Source organism: Neoarius graeffei, chromosome 7 (assembly GCF_027579695.1).
Source record: "Neoarius graeffei isolate fNeoGra1 chromosome 7, fNeoGra1.pri, whole genome shotgun sequence".
Taxonomy (NCBI): Eukaryota; Metazoa; Chordata; class Actinopteri; order Siluriformes; family Ariidae; genus Neoarius; species Neoarius graeffei.
Window position 1 is genome coordinate 49,039,532 of NC_083575.1, and position 18,349 is coordinate 49,057,880.

Below are 18,349 nucleotides of genomic sequence, written 5' to 3' on the forward strand. Positions count from 1 at the left end.
TGATTACTGATGATGAACAAATGAATGGTATTTGTGACATAACATGAATAATGCTTGTTTAAGTTCATTTTATGTTGAAGTTTATTAAAACATTGTTGCATGACAGACAAGTGTATGAATTAAGATGTTTTGTACAGTCAAAAGAACACCAAGCCTAAACTTTTAAATCTTATGAATATACAATTAAATAAATATTAGACAAAAAAAAGATACAATTCAAACAAGCTTAAATATCAGATTATTATCAGAACAAAAATCAATACATTTTATTTATGTAATTTAAAAGCCCTTGACAAACAGGACAACTGACGTATTTTGGTATAACTCAGTGGTTGTATAAATTTCTTCTTGCTCTGTAAGGAAAAGTATTGAAGAGGTAGAAATACATGGAAAGGATTATCTGTGTCCTGCAGAATCCTGTCAAATTCATTTTAAATTCAAACTTAAACCTAATCTTAGATGAAGGAATGAATGATATTTGTGAAAGATAAATAGGACTAGTACTTGTTTAGAAATATCACAGTTTTATTTATTAAAATAATTTGGAATAGGAATGCAATATGCATACTGAAATATTCCATCCATTTTGGTATAGTACAATACAGAGTATAAGGACAGCTCTCAACAAAATTCTTTTCAATACATCAAGTTATACGTTTTGTTTTTTTCATAGAAACCATCTGACAAATTCAGTATGTAAACTCGTAAATAAAATATTGCAAGTATACAAGATACAGTAAACCATCTAGTGTTTAATGCTCTTTCACCAAAACAAAATGGACACCGTAAAACATGCTTAAATAAGGCTTACATTTCTTCCTTTGTTAACTCTGTGTTTGACATAGCTACTGTTATGTACTGACTCGGCTTTGCACTGGGCATAAAAACACTTTAGCCAGCTTGTCTTGCTGAAATCACTGCATGCTGTCTTGTAAATGTAATATATTTACATAACATAGCAGTTAAGTATTTGGACACATTCCTGGCAGACTGGTTATGATGTAATAGCTACATTTATTACCTATGTCTATATTATCATGAACATTATGTAACACCTAACACTCAGGGGGACCACAGGACCAGCTACAGCATAAGCTTCCAGGTTCTACTCAATTACTGTATTTTTAAGGTAGTTTTCTTCAAAATATAGACTGCTTAACAGTATCCCAGAAGTTTCTCTTCTTGTGTACTGTTGGGGAATATTGTAGATAGTTTACAGAAATGTTCAGAACAGACTGAGATCCAATGAAATGGTCCAAGCAAAAGCAACCAATAGCGCAGACTGTTTTTTTTTATTTACACGGTATATTGTTAAATTAAACAATATTCCAGTTATTTTTATTTATGGCGGCACGGTGGTGTAGTGGTTAGCGCTGTCGCCTCACAGCAAGAAGGTCCTGGGTTCGAGCCCCATGGCCGGCGAGGGCCTTTCTGTGCGGAGTTTGCATGTTCTCCCCGTGTCCGCGTGGGTTTCCTCCGGGTGCTCCGGTTTCCCCCACAGTCCAAAGACATGCAGGTTAGGTTAACTGGTGACTCTAAATTGACCGTAGGTGTGAATGTGAGTGTGAATGGTTGTCTGTGTCTATGTGTCAGCCCTGTGATGATCTGGCGACTTGTCCAGGGTGTACCCCGCCTTTCGCCCGTAGTCAGCTGGGATAGGCTCCAGCTTGCCTGCGACCCTGTAGAAGGATAAAGCGGCTAGAGATAATGAGATGAGATGAGATGAGATGAGATTTTTATTTATGTGAATATACTGAACTGTGTATATAATTACTGTTCTGAGAAAAATCTCTCATTTGTTCTCTACTTCTTGGTAATATCTCTTGTGCATGGGACTGCATACATTATACCAATGCCCAAAACATTTATGACATTTTTTAAAATTAATATATAGCATCTAACATACAAACTGAAAAGGAACCCATCATATGTGTAGATCCACTGTACACTCATATAAACATCCAGAAATTTCTGTTGATCATTGTGGGTGTGAGTTATGAGGGTCACCTCCATTTTCAACCTGTACCCTTCTCCCATCAATCACAGATCACTTTCTCTTCAACATTATCCTGTCCTCCCTTTCCTCATTCTTCCTTTGCGCATGTTCTGTACAACGTCAGCATGTCCTCCTCTTCAGGGAAATGTTTTCTCATCATACGGCATCTGTTCAGTGTCCAGCTGGAAAACAGTAACAGAGGGTAAAGCTGTGAATACATGACGGCATATCAGCTCTAGTTAAGCAATATTATTAAAAGATAGCAGTGCAATGTGGCACTGCTAATGCCCAATGCTTGCACCACAGTTCACTGAACCTTTGTGTTTACAATTTAAAGTAGTGGTAAAGATTATAAACCAATATTTTCTGGAATTGCGAGTTTGTTTGACTGACCTGATCAGTGCTAGTGAGGCCAATGATAGTCCAATTTTTGATGTCCAAGGACAATCATAGAGTTCCTGTCTCTTCTGGATGGTTCCACTTGCCCCAATTCAGGCCTGTCGATGAAACAGACAAATAATAATAATAATAATAATAATAATAATAATAATAATAATAATAATAATAATAAATTTTATTTATAAGCGCCTTTCATGACACTCAAGGACACTTTACAAGAATAAAACAGATATAAACAATATAAAATGGAAAGAAGAGGAAAAATGCAATTTACAGGGAATAAGCTAAACAGCAAATAGAAACTAAACAGCAAAAATAAGAAAAAAGAGAGAAAAACAATGCAAATTACAAAGAACAGACTATTTTAAACAGATGAGTTTTGAGTCTAGATTTGAAAAGAGGAAGAGAGTCAGTGTTACGGATATCAGGTGGGAGGGAGTTCCAGAGTTTGGGAGCAGAGCGGCTAAAAGCTCTGCTCCCCATGGTGCTAATAATATTAACACTATTATTTTATATGTTTAAACTTTCAAATCTGTATACACAGGAATTATGACCAGTAATTTGTCACTAATTACACACTAATTGCTTAAGCACAAGCATTCACTATTTTGAATAGTTTCTACATTTCTCATATATATATTTATGACTACACACATGTAGAGTTAAGTTGTCCCCCTGACTATTTCCCACAGGAAATTAAACTCTTTCTTGGGATGAATGTGCGACTGGCACATCCATATCTCATCTAATGAGTGCAATGCACAGAGAATTCTCCTACTCCTCCAAGCATACCTTGAACCTGACACTGTAGCCCCTAACTATTTATCTGTGCTGATGCCAAAGCACGTGTGAGGAGGACTGCAGCTCACTTACGCATGAGGTTGAGGGGGCAGAGAAATAGTTGTTCTTTCAACGAGCTGTGTGACTCCCACCAGATTCCTTTTGCTAACAGGCCCTTAAACAAAGCCAGGCCACTGTTCCTACATACATGTTGTCTAATACCTAGACAATTAACTTCAAATTTAAAAGCATAATCCTTTACTGAAAAAGAAAATGGATCAAACTTTTTAAGAAAATCTGGTGAGTAAGAATGTAATCACTTGGCATTATCAGCACCCAACGTATGAAATGACTGTAGATATGACATGGCATGACCTGATGAATAACTCCTCAGTCAATTACAGAAGCCAGTACTAGTCACCAATTTACCTCATGAGCACAGTGCCAAAGTATGAGAAAGGAATTAGTGTATAGTTGAGATTAGGAAGCAGAGGTTTACCCAGAATTCATTGTTATCATGTAAGACTTTCAGTAAGTTGTTTTTTCATGTCTTAATAACTGTATTACCTTTCATTTCTTAATGGAAATCAGTTAGTTTTATTTTCCATGAAGGACATCTGTTTAAAGGTTTTGTTTTAAACACTAAGGAACCCACACTTAAACAATACACATTTTCATTCATTATGGAAAAAGTATAAACTTCTTTTACAGTTTATTGTGCTAGTTTATTTAGTTTTAATGTCCATCTATCCATTATCTGTAGCTGCTTATCCTGTGCAGGGCCACAGGCAAGCTGGAGCCTATCCCAGCTGACTATGGGCGAGAGCCGGGGTACACCCTGGACAAGTCACCAGGTCATCGCAGGGCTGAACATAGAGACAAACAACCATTCACACTCATTCACACCTACGGTCAATTTAGAGCCACCAATTAGCCTAACCTGCATGTCTTTGGACTGTGGGGAAAACCGGAGCACCCGGAGGAAACCCATGCAGACACGGGGAGAACATGCAAACACCACACAGAAAGGCCCCTGTCAGCCACTGGGCTCAAATCCAGGACCTTCCTGCTGTGAGGCGACAGTGCTAACCACTACACCACTGTGCCGCGGCTGCCGCCCTAGTTTTAATGTCATTGATTATTATTTTAAATTGGCTTTCTATTTCTAAGTAAAGAAATCATCAAGAAATTTCCATTGTGAGTTTCATCTTTAATAATATTATTTTTGATTAAAATGAAATAACCCTGCCCCTCACATTAACTCCAGCTCATACTATTGAATAGTGTTTGTGTATGAGTTCAAAGTGGGGACGCAAAAATAAAATAAAATTAAATGAAGGTTATACTATTACAGAAGTTGATGGCTGATAGTCATATTCTACATCATAATTAAGGTGTAGTGAAAGCTGTTTATGAAGAAGAAGAAGAAGAAGAAGAACCTTTATTTGTCACATGCACACTCAAGCAAAGTGAAATTCCTCCTCTGCATTTAACCCATCTGAAGCAGTGAACACACAAGTGAGCAATGAGCACACACACATACCCAGAGCAGCAGGCAGCTATGGACCCTTTTCACGTGACGTCACGACAAACGCGGCCGCCATTTTGGACGTGTACTACCAGTAGTTTACCACAGCCAACATTGAGGAACGGCAGCAAAGAAAGTTTTTACTTTCAGCAAGACTTCCATCATGCCACTATATTGTTGTGCACCTGGATGTAGTAACCATCAACAAACAAGGCAAGGTTTATCATTTTATCAGATCCCGACGGAGAAGATGGATAGCGGCCATTAACAGATTGGCAGCCCTCGGCATACCAACGCTTGTGTAGTGACCACTTTGTTGGAGGTAAGACGAATAAAATTAGCCAGAAAAGGCATTACATTGCTGTTAACATTCTGTGGCGGCGAGTGTGTAACCAAATAGGCTAAAATAACCCATTGTAACCTCTTTGTTCTTCTGTAGTAGCTATTGTTGACTAGCTAATGTCAACAGGTAGCTGGTATGTTACTGTAGCAATGTTTACGTTCAGTCATTTGGATGACTGTTAAAACCTTTCAGTCTCAAGTTTTTCCTTTACTGTATTTACTAGTTTACTGTAATTATGATCCGGCAGCTATTTACACCGGATCCAGTATAAATAGCTGCCGGAGCCAACGTCCGAGGTTCCGGAGCGCGCTCTGGCTTGCTCTCCCTCAAATTAAGCAGCGCGCGCCGGCTTGCTCTCCCTCAAATTAAGCAGCGCGCGCCGGCTTGCTCTCCCTCAAATTAAGCAGCGCGTGCCGGCTTGCTCCCGGAGTGCTCCGGCCGAGGTTCCCCTCAAATTAAGCAGCGCGCGCCGGCTTGCTCTCCCTCAAATTAAGCAGCGCGTGCCGGCTTGCTCCCGGAGTGCTCCGGCCGAGGTTCCCCTCAAATTAAGCAGCGCGCGCCGGCTTGCTCTCCCTCAAATTAAGCAGCGCGTGCCGGCTTGCTCCCGGAGTGCTCCGGCCGAGGTTCCCCTCAAATTAAGCAGCGCTCCGGCTTGCTCCGGAGCAAGCCGGAGCGCGCTCCGTAACCTCGGCCGGAGCACTCCTGGAGCAAGCCGGAGCGCCCTCCGGAACCTCGGCCGGAGCACTCCGGGAGCAAGCCGGAGCGCACTCCGGAACCTCGGACGTTGGCGTGTATGTGTATGGCGATGGGTTTTTAATGACATAGGTATACAGATCATGTGGGCCGAAGTCAGGTAAAGACGAGGGCTTCGTGTACTTCCGTACGTCAGTGAACAATCCTGGTGGAAGCAGGTAAACGTCGTTCTCTAAGCCTGCTAACCTCAATTTTTGCAAATACCTCTCCCTCTGCTCGCCCTGTAAATGCCCTACGTCGCTGGATAGTGAAGGTGTTTTCTGCATCTCGCTCCTTTTTCTTTTATGTTTTTCATTTGTCGCCTTTCTCGCATTCAAACTGATTCGAGCCGAAGTCCACTACATGTCCAAAATGGCAGTCATGTTTACGAAGGTCACGTGACTGAAAAGGGTCCATACTACAGTGCTTGGGGACCAGTTGGGGGTTAGGTGCCTCACTCAAGGGCACTTCAGCCATGATACAGAGGGAGGGGAAAGTGCTGTTCATTCACTCAACTCCCCTCACATTTTTTCTGTCAGTCCCAGGAATTAAACTAGTGACCCTTTGGGCACAAAGATGCTTCTCTAACCTTCAGGCCATGGCTGCCCTTTAGATTTTCACCTAATAGGCTAGAGTACATTCTAATTTCCTTTCAAAGTTATGCATAGTCCATATTATCCCCACCCTACTAGCCACTGAAACTCACTTTGTCCTATTAGATTGTGTGTGCATGGGTTTCTAGGGACAGATTTAACCAAGATTGAATGGTTAATATTAAATGATAATGATATATTTGATTTGTGATATGAATAACATCTGTTATACTCCAGATGAAATGAATATGTAGATGTTTTGGATGTCACATACCGGTATAACTGTGGACATGACCTCTTAAAGGAGCTGGAGGACAGACCCAGTCTGCTTTGGTTCCTCAGCTTGCTCTTCTTCACCAACTCCTTCACCCTGCCCCATGCATAGTTCTCTGGCTGCACAGACACACAGCAAATGAAACAAATTCGATATTCTGGACAGATTGATGAGAAAAACTATTGAATTAGACAGTATGTCAAACTTTTGACTGGTACTTTATTGAACAGAGTTTAAATTCAGTAACAACATCCATCTATGGAAATGTTGTAACCTCCTGGCTGGGGCAACTGGATTTATACAAAATATATAAATATTTTAAAGGTTTTTATGCAAATTATTTTCAGTAGTGGAAGTGTAATTAATTAATTTAATAGTTGTTTGAGAGGAAGATTACTTTTATAATTTTATTTCATACAACCATTTATGTCCATTCTGAATGTTTCCAATAATTCTGAAGCTGTCTTTACGGTGTGTGTGTGTGTGTGTGTGTGTGTGTGAAAATAATTTTGATAATAACTTGGAACTAAGATGCTTTACCTCTGTTCCTCTTCCATAGATCATGTCATAGCTTTATGTACTGTTAACATTCATACACATAATAACGTTTACATTAAGGGTACATGCTTCTGCTTTGGGTTAGTTAACAGTATAATATGACAGCATGAGTCACACTGGCGCACCCTCCCTTATAGTCCTATGTGTACTATGCACGAGTGCACATGATGACAGATCATTCGTGTGAGTCAGAGAGGAGTCTACTAAAGTTTATCAGCACAAATGACTCACCCGTCTATGGGGAGCAGAGAGAACCTCAGAGCTGTCACTCAGATATCTGGCCTCCCCCTCTGTATAGCTCCTCCTGGTAAAGCCTTTTCTCCACACAGGCATGACCTGCTGGCAGCCTCCTTCACAATCTGTCCAGAAATCAACCCAGATATGGATCCTTATTACAGGATACAATTACACAGCCAGAAACAGTTATCACAAAGAGGAGAGAACTGTTATGACAGATGGGCAAGTGAATCAGTGATCCGCTGGGATCTCTGGATTTGGTTTGGCACATGCACACAATCATACATGCACACACTCTGATTTCCTACTTAGGGATGGAGCACAGAATTCCAAACTCCCTGTTGATGTTATAGAGATTCTCTTTTTATAACCCGAATGCTAGGAATTACCCTTTCAGTGAAGTAATAAGTATTAATCCAACATCCTCCCCACCTCCACAACACACACCCCTCAGGGAATGTCTGATGCTTAGAAAATAAGCAAGAAAAACATTTGGAAATTGCTCTAGTGGTGTTTTGGGCGGTATTGCTTTCAGTTTGAGACACACCCAAGGTGAACTTGAGGGGAATATGCACCTGGAGTCCCCTGTGGTTTGTGTGAAGCAAGAAACGTTTTACTCAGCCATCACATTCAAGTGAAGATACATAAACATTTCTTAACAATTATCCATATTATGGTTTCACAAGTGCTAATCAACTTGGTTCCAGGAAGTTTTGAACAAATACTGATGCTCTTGAGAATGAAAACAAATATTCCAAACAGTCCTGGTATTTTTGCAATTGCTGGCCTGTATTTCCCAACAATATCATAAAGTAACTTTTCATTTTTGTTAAAATGCCGCCGCCCCCCTTCTCCCCACCTTTTTCTCCTCCTTCCCCCCTTCCTCTCTTCCCCATATCTTATTATTTTTATATTTGTATATGTAAATACTTAATTTATTTTAATTTATCTAGAAGTTTTCTTTATTTCTTTTCTTTCTTTATCTGTAATGATGCTGCCGGAATCTTAATTTCCCTGAAAGAACCCGCCCAAAGGGATCAGTAAAGTTTTATCTAATCTTATCTAATCTAAAACCCAACAATCTCACATTGGTGTTGTACTGACCGCTGAAGGTTGACCAGAGGGGGATATGTGTGCCCTCAGGAATGGTGGTGAGGTCAGACAGTGTGCCACTGGATGCTGTTAGGCTGGTGTAGTCACTGCGTGAATGTCTCTTCAGTTCCTGAAAAGCCAAACTGGCTGCTCCACAGTGACAATGCTGTAGGAAGAAATCCTGAAACAAACAGGAATTGGGTGCTGTTGATTACCAAATTTAGTGGAAATTAGGAAGTTTAATTTATCCATGAATAGTTTTAGAACTCTTAAGACTGAATTCTCAGTTTCTAATAGTTATACGTTTCTGAAACATTAATGATCCATTACTGAACCACAGGGTTCAGAGTACACATAAGGATAATACATCCTGTTATTGTTCACACCCATGGGTCAAGAAAAGCCCCTCAGCAAGCAGAACACCCTTGGCTGCCGAGTCAAGTATGTTCGCCATCTGTTTCATATTTATGTGAGTCTAGAATGACGTAAGCCATCACTCACTTGTGTTGTCTGTTGTAGTGGGGAGTAACAAAATAGGAATACTTTGTTATGCTACTTAAGTATGATTTGGCAATACTTCTACTTTAATTAAGTATAAATGTTTCTGTCAGCTTTAATTAATTGTCCAAATGATATGGCTATTTTCACTGATGGTTGGCCACGATATTACATGGAAGGGCTAGAATTAATGTCATTCATTCATTCATTCATTCATTCATTTTCTCTACCACTTATCCATTGCAGGTCGCAGGTGAGATGGAACCAATTCCAGCTGACATTGTGCGAGAGGCAGAGTACTCCCTGGACAGGTCGCCAGTCTATTGTGGCGCTAGCACAGAGAGACAAATAGCCATTCACACTCATGGGCAGTTTAGAGTAGGCAGTTGACTTAAGCTTTATGTGTGTGGACTGTGGGAGGAAACCCACACAGTCATGAAGAGAACATGCTAACTCCACAGAGAAAGGCCCCAGCTGAGAGGCAAGTTCAAACCTGGTACCTACTAACATTATTAGCAGCTGGTGACATTACTAACAGCTGTACCACTGCTGCCCATGTATCAATAGCTCAAAATATAATTATTTTTGGCTGATCATTATATCACAGTGTCTTGATGGTGTAATAAGAATGACGTGAGGCAAACTCTCTCTCTCTCTCTCTCTCTCTCATATTATACTGTTAACTAACCCAAAGCCCTGTGATGACCTGGCGACTTGTCCAGGGTGTACACCGCCTTTCGCCCGTAGTCAGCTGGGATAGGCTCCAGCTTGCCTGCGACCCTGTAGAAGGATAAAGCGGCTAGAGATAATGAGATGAGATGAGACACACACACACACACACACTTAAGGAAGATAAGCAGCTGCATCCCTGACTTGTAACTTTTTAAGTAGTTAAATTTATGTAAATTTGTGTAATTTATACTTTGATTTGAAACTATGTGCTTATAGTCTATCTACTTTTGGTTTTTCATCCAATGGCAATAATCCACCTGTTCAGTATCTGATGTGTTACAGATAGGTCAGCAATATGAGCTGAAAAATTGCCCAAATGAAGCTCAAAACCAGGGAGCATTTCACTGTATATAATTATTTGGCATGACTATCACTGTACATATCTACTCTCTGAGCTGGAAATAGATCAGCCCCAGCATTGCTAATTCGTACCAGTCTATGTATTTTTCTTAAAATCATTGCACATGGTTGAAAGATCCAAAATATTCAGCCTTAGGAAATGTTATTAACTTTATATTGATTTGTTTTTATCTTTGAAACACCCTTCAAATACCGCCCCAGCTCCAATAAAACAGCAGTTGTGTGACCAACCATAGCTTTTTCCTGTCATTGTCCTCATGCTGTGATGCAGTGGTGAAGTTCACATACATTTCCCACATATAGATAGACAATATCAGACATGTAAACTATCATGGTTGAAATGTGGTACAAGAAAAGGTCATGGCCTTAATATTTGAATGAAGAAATGGATGGCATCTATCTGTAATTGTATAAATGAGAATTTCCCTGGATTCTCGTGAAATGTAGAGTAGGAAAGTGACATGTCTACTACTGTATATTATCAACATTCGGTATATATTAAAGTTAAATCAGTGCCAAGTCCTCCTTTCACAGACTCTCTCTGCTTTCAAGATTGAACATGGGTAATATGTAGTGGAGTGGTAAGAGAGACGAGACCATGTAGGTGGAAACTGCTTATTGTCTGGGTTGTGAAGGATTATAATGACTACAAATGAAAGGCTGTCTTGAGGGTGCAGAGGAGGGTGGCTGGAAACAGCAGGGAGGAGACTGGCATGTCAGCTTGGCCCATTATTACTGAGACTAGGGCACGTTTCAGCAGAGTTCCCCTGTCTTTTGATATGTGTGATGGCGTGTTGTGGCCCCTTTGCCTTTTCATCCATCATATACACATAACAAGGGGGATTGTTGTCCCAGAAAGAATGAACAAGCAGTGTGGTCCACAACTTCTGCCCACCCTTGAAAGTATTGTTCTGTTTAAGAATATGATACCATTGGTGATTACTTCCTACCCATGTTTACTAAAGTTTCATACAAAAGACACAAAAGGGTCAAAACTGAAGCATTTATTTGGGCTAGAGAACATGTGCAAGATATCATATTGCCATTAAAAGACACCACTGTTGCAACATAACCTTCCAAGATGGGAGAAATGTACGCAGCAGGAGAGCAGAAACAAAAAAAATTCATAAACATTTAAATAAGACCTTTACCAGAATGTGCTAATGAAACTTGGGAACTTGAAAATGAGAGGATTCTTGGTCTGAATTTAGAATGGCTGCCTATGCCAATCCCTCACTTTTGCCGTGCTCTCTTTCTTTGATGACTTTGAAGTACGGCTCCCTGCTGAGCTCACTCACTGTGTCGCAAAAAGCTTTTCCGGACCCAGCGCCCAACCTGACAGAGCCAGTTTGGAACAGGCTTTCTAGAAAAACCATGAACAAAACAGCTCTCACAGTGGCCAAAGGCTTTAAAGGACAGGCAGACATCTACACAATGTGCTGGCATGGGTTTTTAGTCATAGGGCAGATGTCTAAAATGGGACAAAGGTGGGTGAAGTCTGATCAAGGAAGCAGAATACATTCCATAGATGCACTTCTACTGAGGAAATTGCAGCCATTTTAATACCAGAGTAGTTTGTAACACTGGATTGGTGAAGCATTTTTCATGCTCAGTCACTGTACTATTGCTGCCATTTTAGATGTGAAGAATGAAAATATAGTAGAAAAGATTGTAATTCATATAGAAGAATATAATACAGAATGGTCGTTATTATTTTTCCAGAAATATGTAAATTAATATAACAAATTGAACATATTAAAACAACTATTCCTTTACAATGTATAAATATATAATAATATCAAACCCATAAACTATGAGAAGATAACAATCCAAAATCTCCTGGTAGGAAGTGAAAAATTTAAGGCTGAGCTCAATTTTTAAAGGGACACATTATCTTTTACGCAGTATTGAAACTTTTTGAATCATTTTTGAAGAACAAGTGGAAGGACTAACTGAACTATTATAGCAAACATAATATATTATATTATTAGATAGCATCAGCATGAGACAATTAAAATACTTCAGCTGTGTTGTGAAGGGGGCATGGGGTTGTTCGGAAATATGTGGACCATATGTGTATGAGGCTTAAACCCAGATGTTCTTTTTATTAAATGTACTTTTATCTGACAAACAACCCGCTTCTAAGGCCCGTTTACAACTGCTGGTTTTATATCGAGGCAACATGTTCAAATAATGTCTCACTTAATGATGTAGGTACATAAAACCAAGTACACCTCAACAAATTTAAAAATAGAAAGAAAGAAGGAAAGAAAGTGTCTGAATTAACCTAAAGCAGTGTCCCTAGTTAAGAATAGACAAAACAATATCAGAGCGTTATCTTTAGTTTAGGTTTACTGTTTAATTAGTTTACTAGGTTTATAAGACAAAACCTAATGTATCTTAACTATTGTAAGATCAGTGATTCTTATTTAGGGGTGACTGTTTCTGCAACATTTTAATGATCAGAAGCAGGAAGGATTTTTGTCCACTATGTATCTAAATGTGTCAACTATGGCTGAAAAAAATCCATTGACATTATAATGGATTTACTGGACCTACCTCTTTAGTTGTCTTCATCTTGCTGTCCTTATGCAGGATACAGATCTGTTTCTGTAGTTTGAGGTTGTGTTCCTGAAGCTGTCCAATTTTCTCAATGAGTTGGCAAATGTGTTCCAGGTAGCCCAGTCCTGAGCCTAGAGGGTTGAACTGAGCCTGGTTCACCTGACACACAGAAAAGGGAAAAAAAATTACATTTAAAATTGATCACATTAGCACTGATGAGAAAAGGCCTGCAACATAATGTGTGGACTGTGTAACTGTGCTGTGCTGTGCTGTGCTGTGCTAGGGGGATGCCATGGCCTCATGGTAAGAGAAGCAGCTTTGGGACCAAAAGGTTGCTGGTTTGATTCCCTAGACCAGCATGAATGGCTGACGTTCCCTTAAGCATGGCACCTAACCCCATGTTGCTCTGGATAAGCGTGTCTGCTAAATGCCACTAATGTAATGCTGACTGGGTGGCATAAGAAATTAAGTAATCTTTTTCAACTTGCAATTTAAGAAAGCATGAAGAACCAAGTACAAAGTGGCATGTTAGTTAGAATGTATGAGATAATTCCCATCCAGCATTTTAAAAAGGTATTTTTATATTCACAATGGAATGTTATTTGATCTTTTAACAGCTTTAGAAGAACATTTGAAGCAGGTGTTTAGAATTAGCACGAGCACTATTAAAAGCGTTGTAAATGCCATGTGCACATTCATTTCTTCACATCACTCTATAAGGGGATTACACCATTTTTTAATCTCTAAATTACAGTGGTACATATTGACCAAGGGCATAGCAGTTGATCTGTATGGCTATCATAACTGCAGTTATACTCTAGTCTACAGGTTTATGCTACTTTCTATTACACACTATACTATACTATACTATACTATACTATACTATACTATACTATACTATACTATACTATACTATCTTATCTTCCATCCAGCCATCCATTATCTGTAGCCACTTATCCTGTTCTACAGGGTCGCAGGCAAGCTACAGCCTATCCCAGCTGACTATGGGCGAGAGGTGGGGTACACCCTGGACAAATCGCCAGATCATCACAGGGCTGACACTATCTTATCTTATCTTATCTTATCTTATCTTATCTTATCTTATCTTATCTTATCTTATCTTATCTTATAGGGGTGGCACAGTGGTGTAGCGGTTAGCATTGTCACCTCACAGCAAGAAGGTTCTGGGTTTGAGCCCAGTGGTCGATGGGGGCCTTTCTATGTGGAGTTTGTGTGTTCTCCCCGTCTGCCGGGTTTTCTCTGGGTGCTCTGGTTTCCCCCCACAGTCCAAAGACATGCAGGTTAGGTTAATTGGTGGCTCTAAATTGACCGTAGGTATGAATGTGAGTGTGAATGGTTGTGCGTATCTATGTGTCAGCCCTACAATGATCTGGCAACTTGTCCAGGGTGTACCCTGCCTCTTGCCCATAGTCAGCTGGGATAGGCTCCAGCTTGCCTGCAACCCTGTACAGGATAAGCGCTTATGGATAATGGATGGATCTTATTTTATCTTACCTGCTCTGTTCATCACACTTTTTACTTTAAGCTCCATTTAAGATTCAAAGCATCTTTAAATCTCCTAGGCAGGGAGGCCTATGCAAATCACTTTTTTAGTTTGGATTACATTCTTCAGAGAACCATTAAAGATTAATCGCATTTGCATATTGTACTGCATAGCTAACTTCAGGGTTCCATAAAGTCGAAAAGCCATCTAATCCCTGTATTCAGTTTTCTTTAGTAATCAGCAGAACTAGTAATTGCACTTCAGCACTAGGTCTAATTGTATACAGAAACTTTGGACCACAATCATAAAACAACAACCTACACCACAACCACAGTTTTCAAGAAAATGTGATGATTCTGCACATATTACACTTCTCACTTCTCAGGTCTTAGTCACCAAGTTAATTGTGGGTAAGAAGACCATATTTGTTTGAGGTACAAAGCAATGATTGCCATTGTTTTTGTTGATTCACAATTTGCATAAAAAGCTGCAAACTGTGAATCAACACAATTTCATATTTCGTAAATTCATATTTTACGAAATATGAAAAGGAAATTTTGAACAAATATTTATATATGATCATCCACATTCCAAAATGTGCCCCAACAAAAGCAGGATATGAGCTCAGGTCCAGGGCTTTTTTTTCCTCCAGAAAGCTTTTCCGTACCACTTCCATCCCCAAGCCCACCATCAGTGGAAACACAGAGGCTAAACAATAGAAGACAAAATCATAACAGGGAGCAAAAATGCTGGGCGCTGACATCACTCATTTCCTCTGACAGAGTGTGAGATTCTTAAGAGGTCACAGTTACACACTTATGACTATGAACTATAATCATTTATTATCTACAGCATGTGAACATTCCTCTTATAAATTTGAAGGCATGCATAACTGTAAATGTATATTTTATATCCAATGTTATATTCAATGTTTGCATTTAAGGGTGGCACGAAGATGCAGCAGGGACAGCTCCAGGGTCCCCTTTACAATCCTGAGCCCGGGTTACTGACTATGCAGAGTTTCTATGTATGTTCTCCCCATGTCCATGTGGATTTTCTCAGGGTTCTGCAGTTTCCTCCCACCTCCCAAAAATATGGCCAGCTACTGTAGGTGAAATTGCTCCTAGGCATGAGTATATATATATATACATGGAGTCAACAGGAAATCTTTTGGTGGAGACGGTGTGGACCTCGACTGGCTATCGTAGCCTGCAGGGAATCGGCCGTCAGACATTCTGTCGCATGTCCCAGACCCGGTGAAATGTAACTGAATTGTCTTGGCCAGGCCTAAGGGTCCCATCTGCATCTCATCATTGGTGAGGAGTGTGCTCCCATCACCCAATCAAGCATCCAGCCAGAGCAGGTCATGATATATTTTTTTTTACCATATTAACATGCCATTGTGTGTCATGCCTGATGTAAAGACTCTCGTCTCTGCGAGCCTACCACACAGATTTAATACTTGTCATTTTTAGGGCATACCTAACAACATGTTTTCTTTCTCTCCCCCCCCCCCCCCCCCCCTCTGTCCCTCTGAGTTACATGTTGATCCTGGGATTGAGATGCTGGCCTCTTCTGCCCCTCGGACCTGCTTGATCCATCCTGGTGCCCTGTGTCTGGTCGGAGTTTTATCGCCCCACTCCTGTGAAGGACGGCCCCATGAGGACAGTTGAGGGTTATACCTGTTAAAACTGTTAATATTATAGTCAGGCTGTCTGTTGTTGCCCAAATGAGGATGGGTTCCTTTTTGAGTCTGGTTCCTCTCGAGGTTTCTTCCTCATGTCGTCTGAGGGAGTTTTTCCTTGCCACCGTCGCCACAGGCTTGCTCATTGGGGATAGATTAGGGATAAAATTAGCTCATGTTTTAAGTCGTTCAAATTCTGTAAAGCTGCTTTGCGACAATGTTTATTGTTAAAAGCGCTGTACAAATAAACTTGATTTGATATATATATATATATATATATATATATATATATATATATATATATATATATATATATGTGTGTGTGTGTGTGTGTGTGGTGTGTGTGTGTGTGTGCGCGTGGTGCCCTGTGAAAGACTGGTGGCTAGTGTTCCCAGGACAGGCTCCAGATGAACTGTAACACTGACCAGGGTTAAACAGTTGCTAAAAGTGGGTAAATGAGTGTTTCTATTTCAAATTCAGTATCAGAAAAACGTGACTGTCAAATTATTTATTTATTATCTAATTGATTCAGCTGTTCATTGATACTAGATCTAAGAATACTTGTTTTTGTATCAGACCACCTCTCTGTCAAGCAGGTGAGATAATAGCTGGTGCTTCATCCAGCACAGTACTACACTGTACTATGCTGTACTGAGATTATTAAATAAAATTAAAAAAAGCTTACAAGGTGATGTGAACACTCATATGCTGAGTAAGGAGAACATGGGAAAGCCAGTCATTACGCTCTTACTATTATTCCCTGACTCTTAAGGATGAGATTTACCAAATCTTATCCTTCTCAGGATCCCAAGTGTCCTGGGTAAGGGAAAAGGGGAAATGCTCAGGAAAGTCCCACACCCTTCACTTCCTCCCCCTTCAAATAAGAAGGCAACATATATTACACAAACTGAACAAAACTTAGGGGTTTTGTTATTATATTGTGTGTAAGACCCATAACTTCTCAGAGTCAGGAGGTTGTCATGACTGAGTTCCAATCCAAGTAAAATCCATGCTTTAGTGTTTGGATGATATTAATGCAACATATACGAGGGTAAGTCAAAAAGTTCTAAGACAGATGTTATAATTTCAAAAGGAATTCAAAAGAATTCAAAAAAGGAATAAAAAGAAGGAATTTTCTGATTGAAACATCACTTGCAAAAGTGTTTAGACTTAAATGGAGGATATGTAGAGAAATAGCTTTGTCATTTTCATAAATAAAGATTTTTAAAATTTGTCTTTGAACTTAAGCAGTCTGAATAAAAATGATAGATCTATTCAAGAACCCTGGTAGAAGAAAAAAAATATATATATATTTTCCTCAGAGAATTTACAGAACACCAATCGTGCACAAATACTTTCCTAATCATGACTCTATCAGAGTGGAATGACTAGCCAGATGTGGGGGTGGGGTGCGAGATATGGAAAAGGTGTGTGTCTTTTTTCGTAGAAACTAGAACAAACCAAGTCAAAACAACTGTCAGAAACTTCAACATGCTTTAAAAGTCATGTACTTGTTTTGTCTCATGTAAACAATTATTTTTGTGCATACTGGCTTGTTTTTACGGATTACATAATTGTGTTAGACTATTTATGATGTGAGACAAACATTTAGACTGAGCTGGAGAGCTGCGCAAGCAGCACAATGTGTATCATTCAGTATATGTACACATCAGCATGAATGTTTTTCAAAACTGCAAAAAAAAAAATGCAAATGCAACCAGAATCCACCCTCAAAATGACATTCAGTCATTCCACAACTTGTCATCTCATTTAAGGTTTATTTATGGCAAGCTACAGTTCTTTATATCAGAAGTCATCAGTTCCAGTCCTGGAGTGCTGGAGTTCAGCAAAGTTTGCTAATTCTCTCTAATACACTTCATAAGCCTAGTAATTAACTGTTGAGTTGCATGAGGTGTCTTTGACCAGAGAAATCACGAACTGTGTGTTGGATTGTGGCCTTCAATTATTGTAACTGATAACCCCCGCTAAGAGTATATTTCCTCTCTGGATACAGGCTTTAAACTAATAAATGATTGAGGGAGGATCCACAAAACCTGGTGTGATATTGAAGTATGCAGAAAAACTACTGTTGCATACTTTGATCCACTGCTTGTTATAATTGAACTTTTGCGACGCCTGTAGATTCTTTAGTGTTTCAGTTTTATGCAAAATGAATAAGTGGATAGTACTCTGGCATGCAGTCCATAGACATGCTCCTCCATAGAGCAGCTGTTCAACAAATATTAATCTTCATAAAAGTCTTCATTCTTTAAATTCCATTGACATTACTATTCACCAATGATTTATTTTCTATTTTTGGCTATTTGACAGATCTTCCATTGATTTGCTTGCAGTTATGGTCAAAAATGGGAACTGCAACAAGAGCTAATAGATGTTTAGGAATCATGCTGCCCCATGCTCACTCAATAAACATTTTCAGCTACCTGGCAGTTAATGACAAATGTGCAAGGTTTGTG

The 18,349-nt window shown here is 39.6% G+C and overlaps 1 protein-coding gene across 1 annotated transcript in view; it reads right to left on the reverse strand.

Moving 5' to 3' along the window:
- Positions 1-1,531: 1,531 nt before the first annotated feature.
- si:ch211-250c4.3 (uncharacterized protein LOC100535981 homolog) overlaps positions 1,532-18,349 on the reverse strand; it is a 33,794-nt gene continuing 16,976 nt past the window's right edge. Inside the window, exons 3-8 of the mRNA XM_060924714.1 lie at positions 12,682-12,843; positions 8,545-8,713; positions 7,435-7,562; positions 6,646-6,764; positions 2,390-2,493; positions 1,532-2,178 (exon numbers count right to left, since the gene is read on the reverse strand). Coding sequence (XP_060780697.1) covers positions 2,400-2,493; positions 6,646-6,764; positions 7,435-7,562; positions 8,545-8,713; positions 12,682-12,843 — 672 coding nt within the window. The 3' untranslated portion in view covers positions 1,532-2,178; positions 2,390-2,399. The remainder of the gene's footprint in view (positions 2,179-2,389; positions 2,494-6,645; positions 6,765-7,434; positions 7,563-8,544; positions 8,714-12,681; positions 12,844-18,349) is intronic.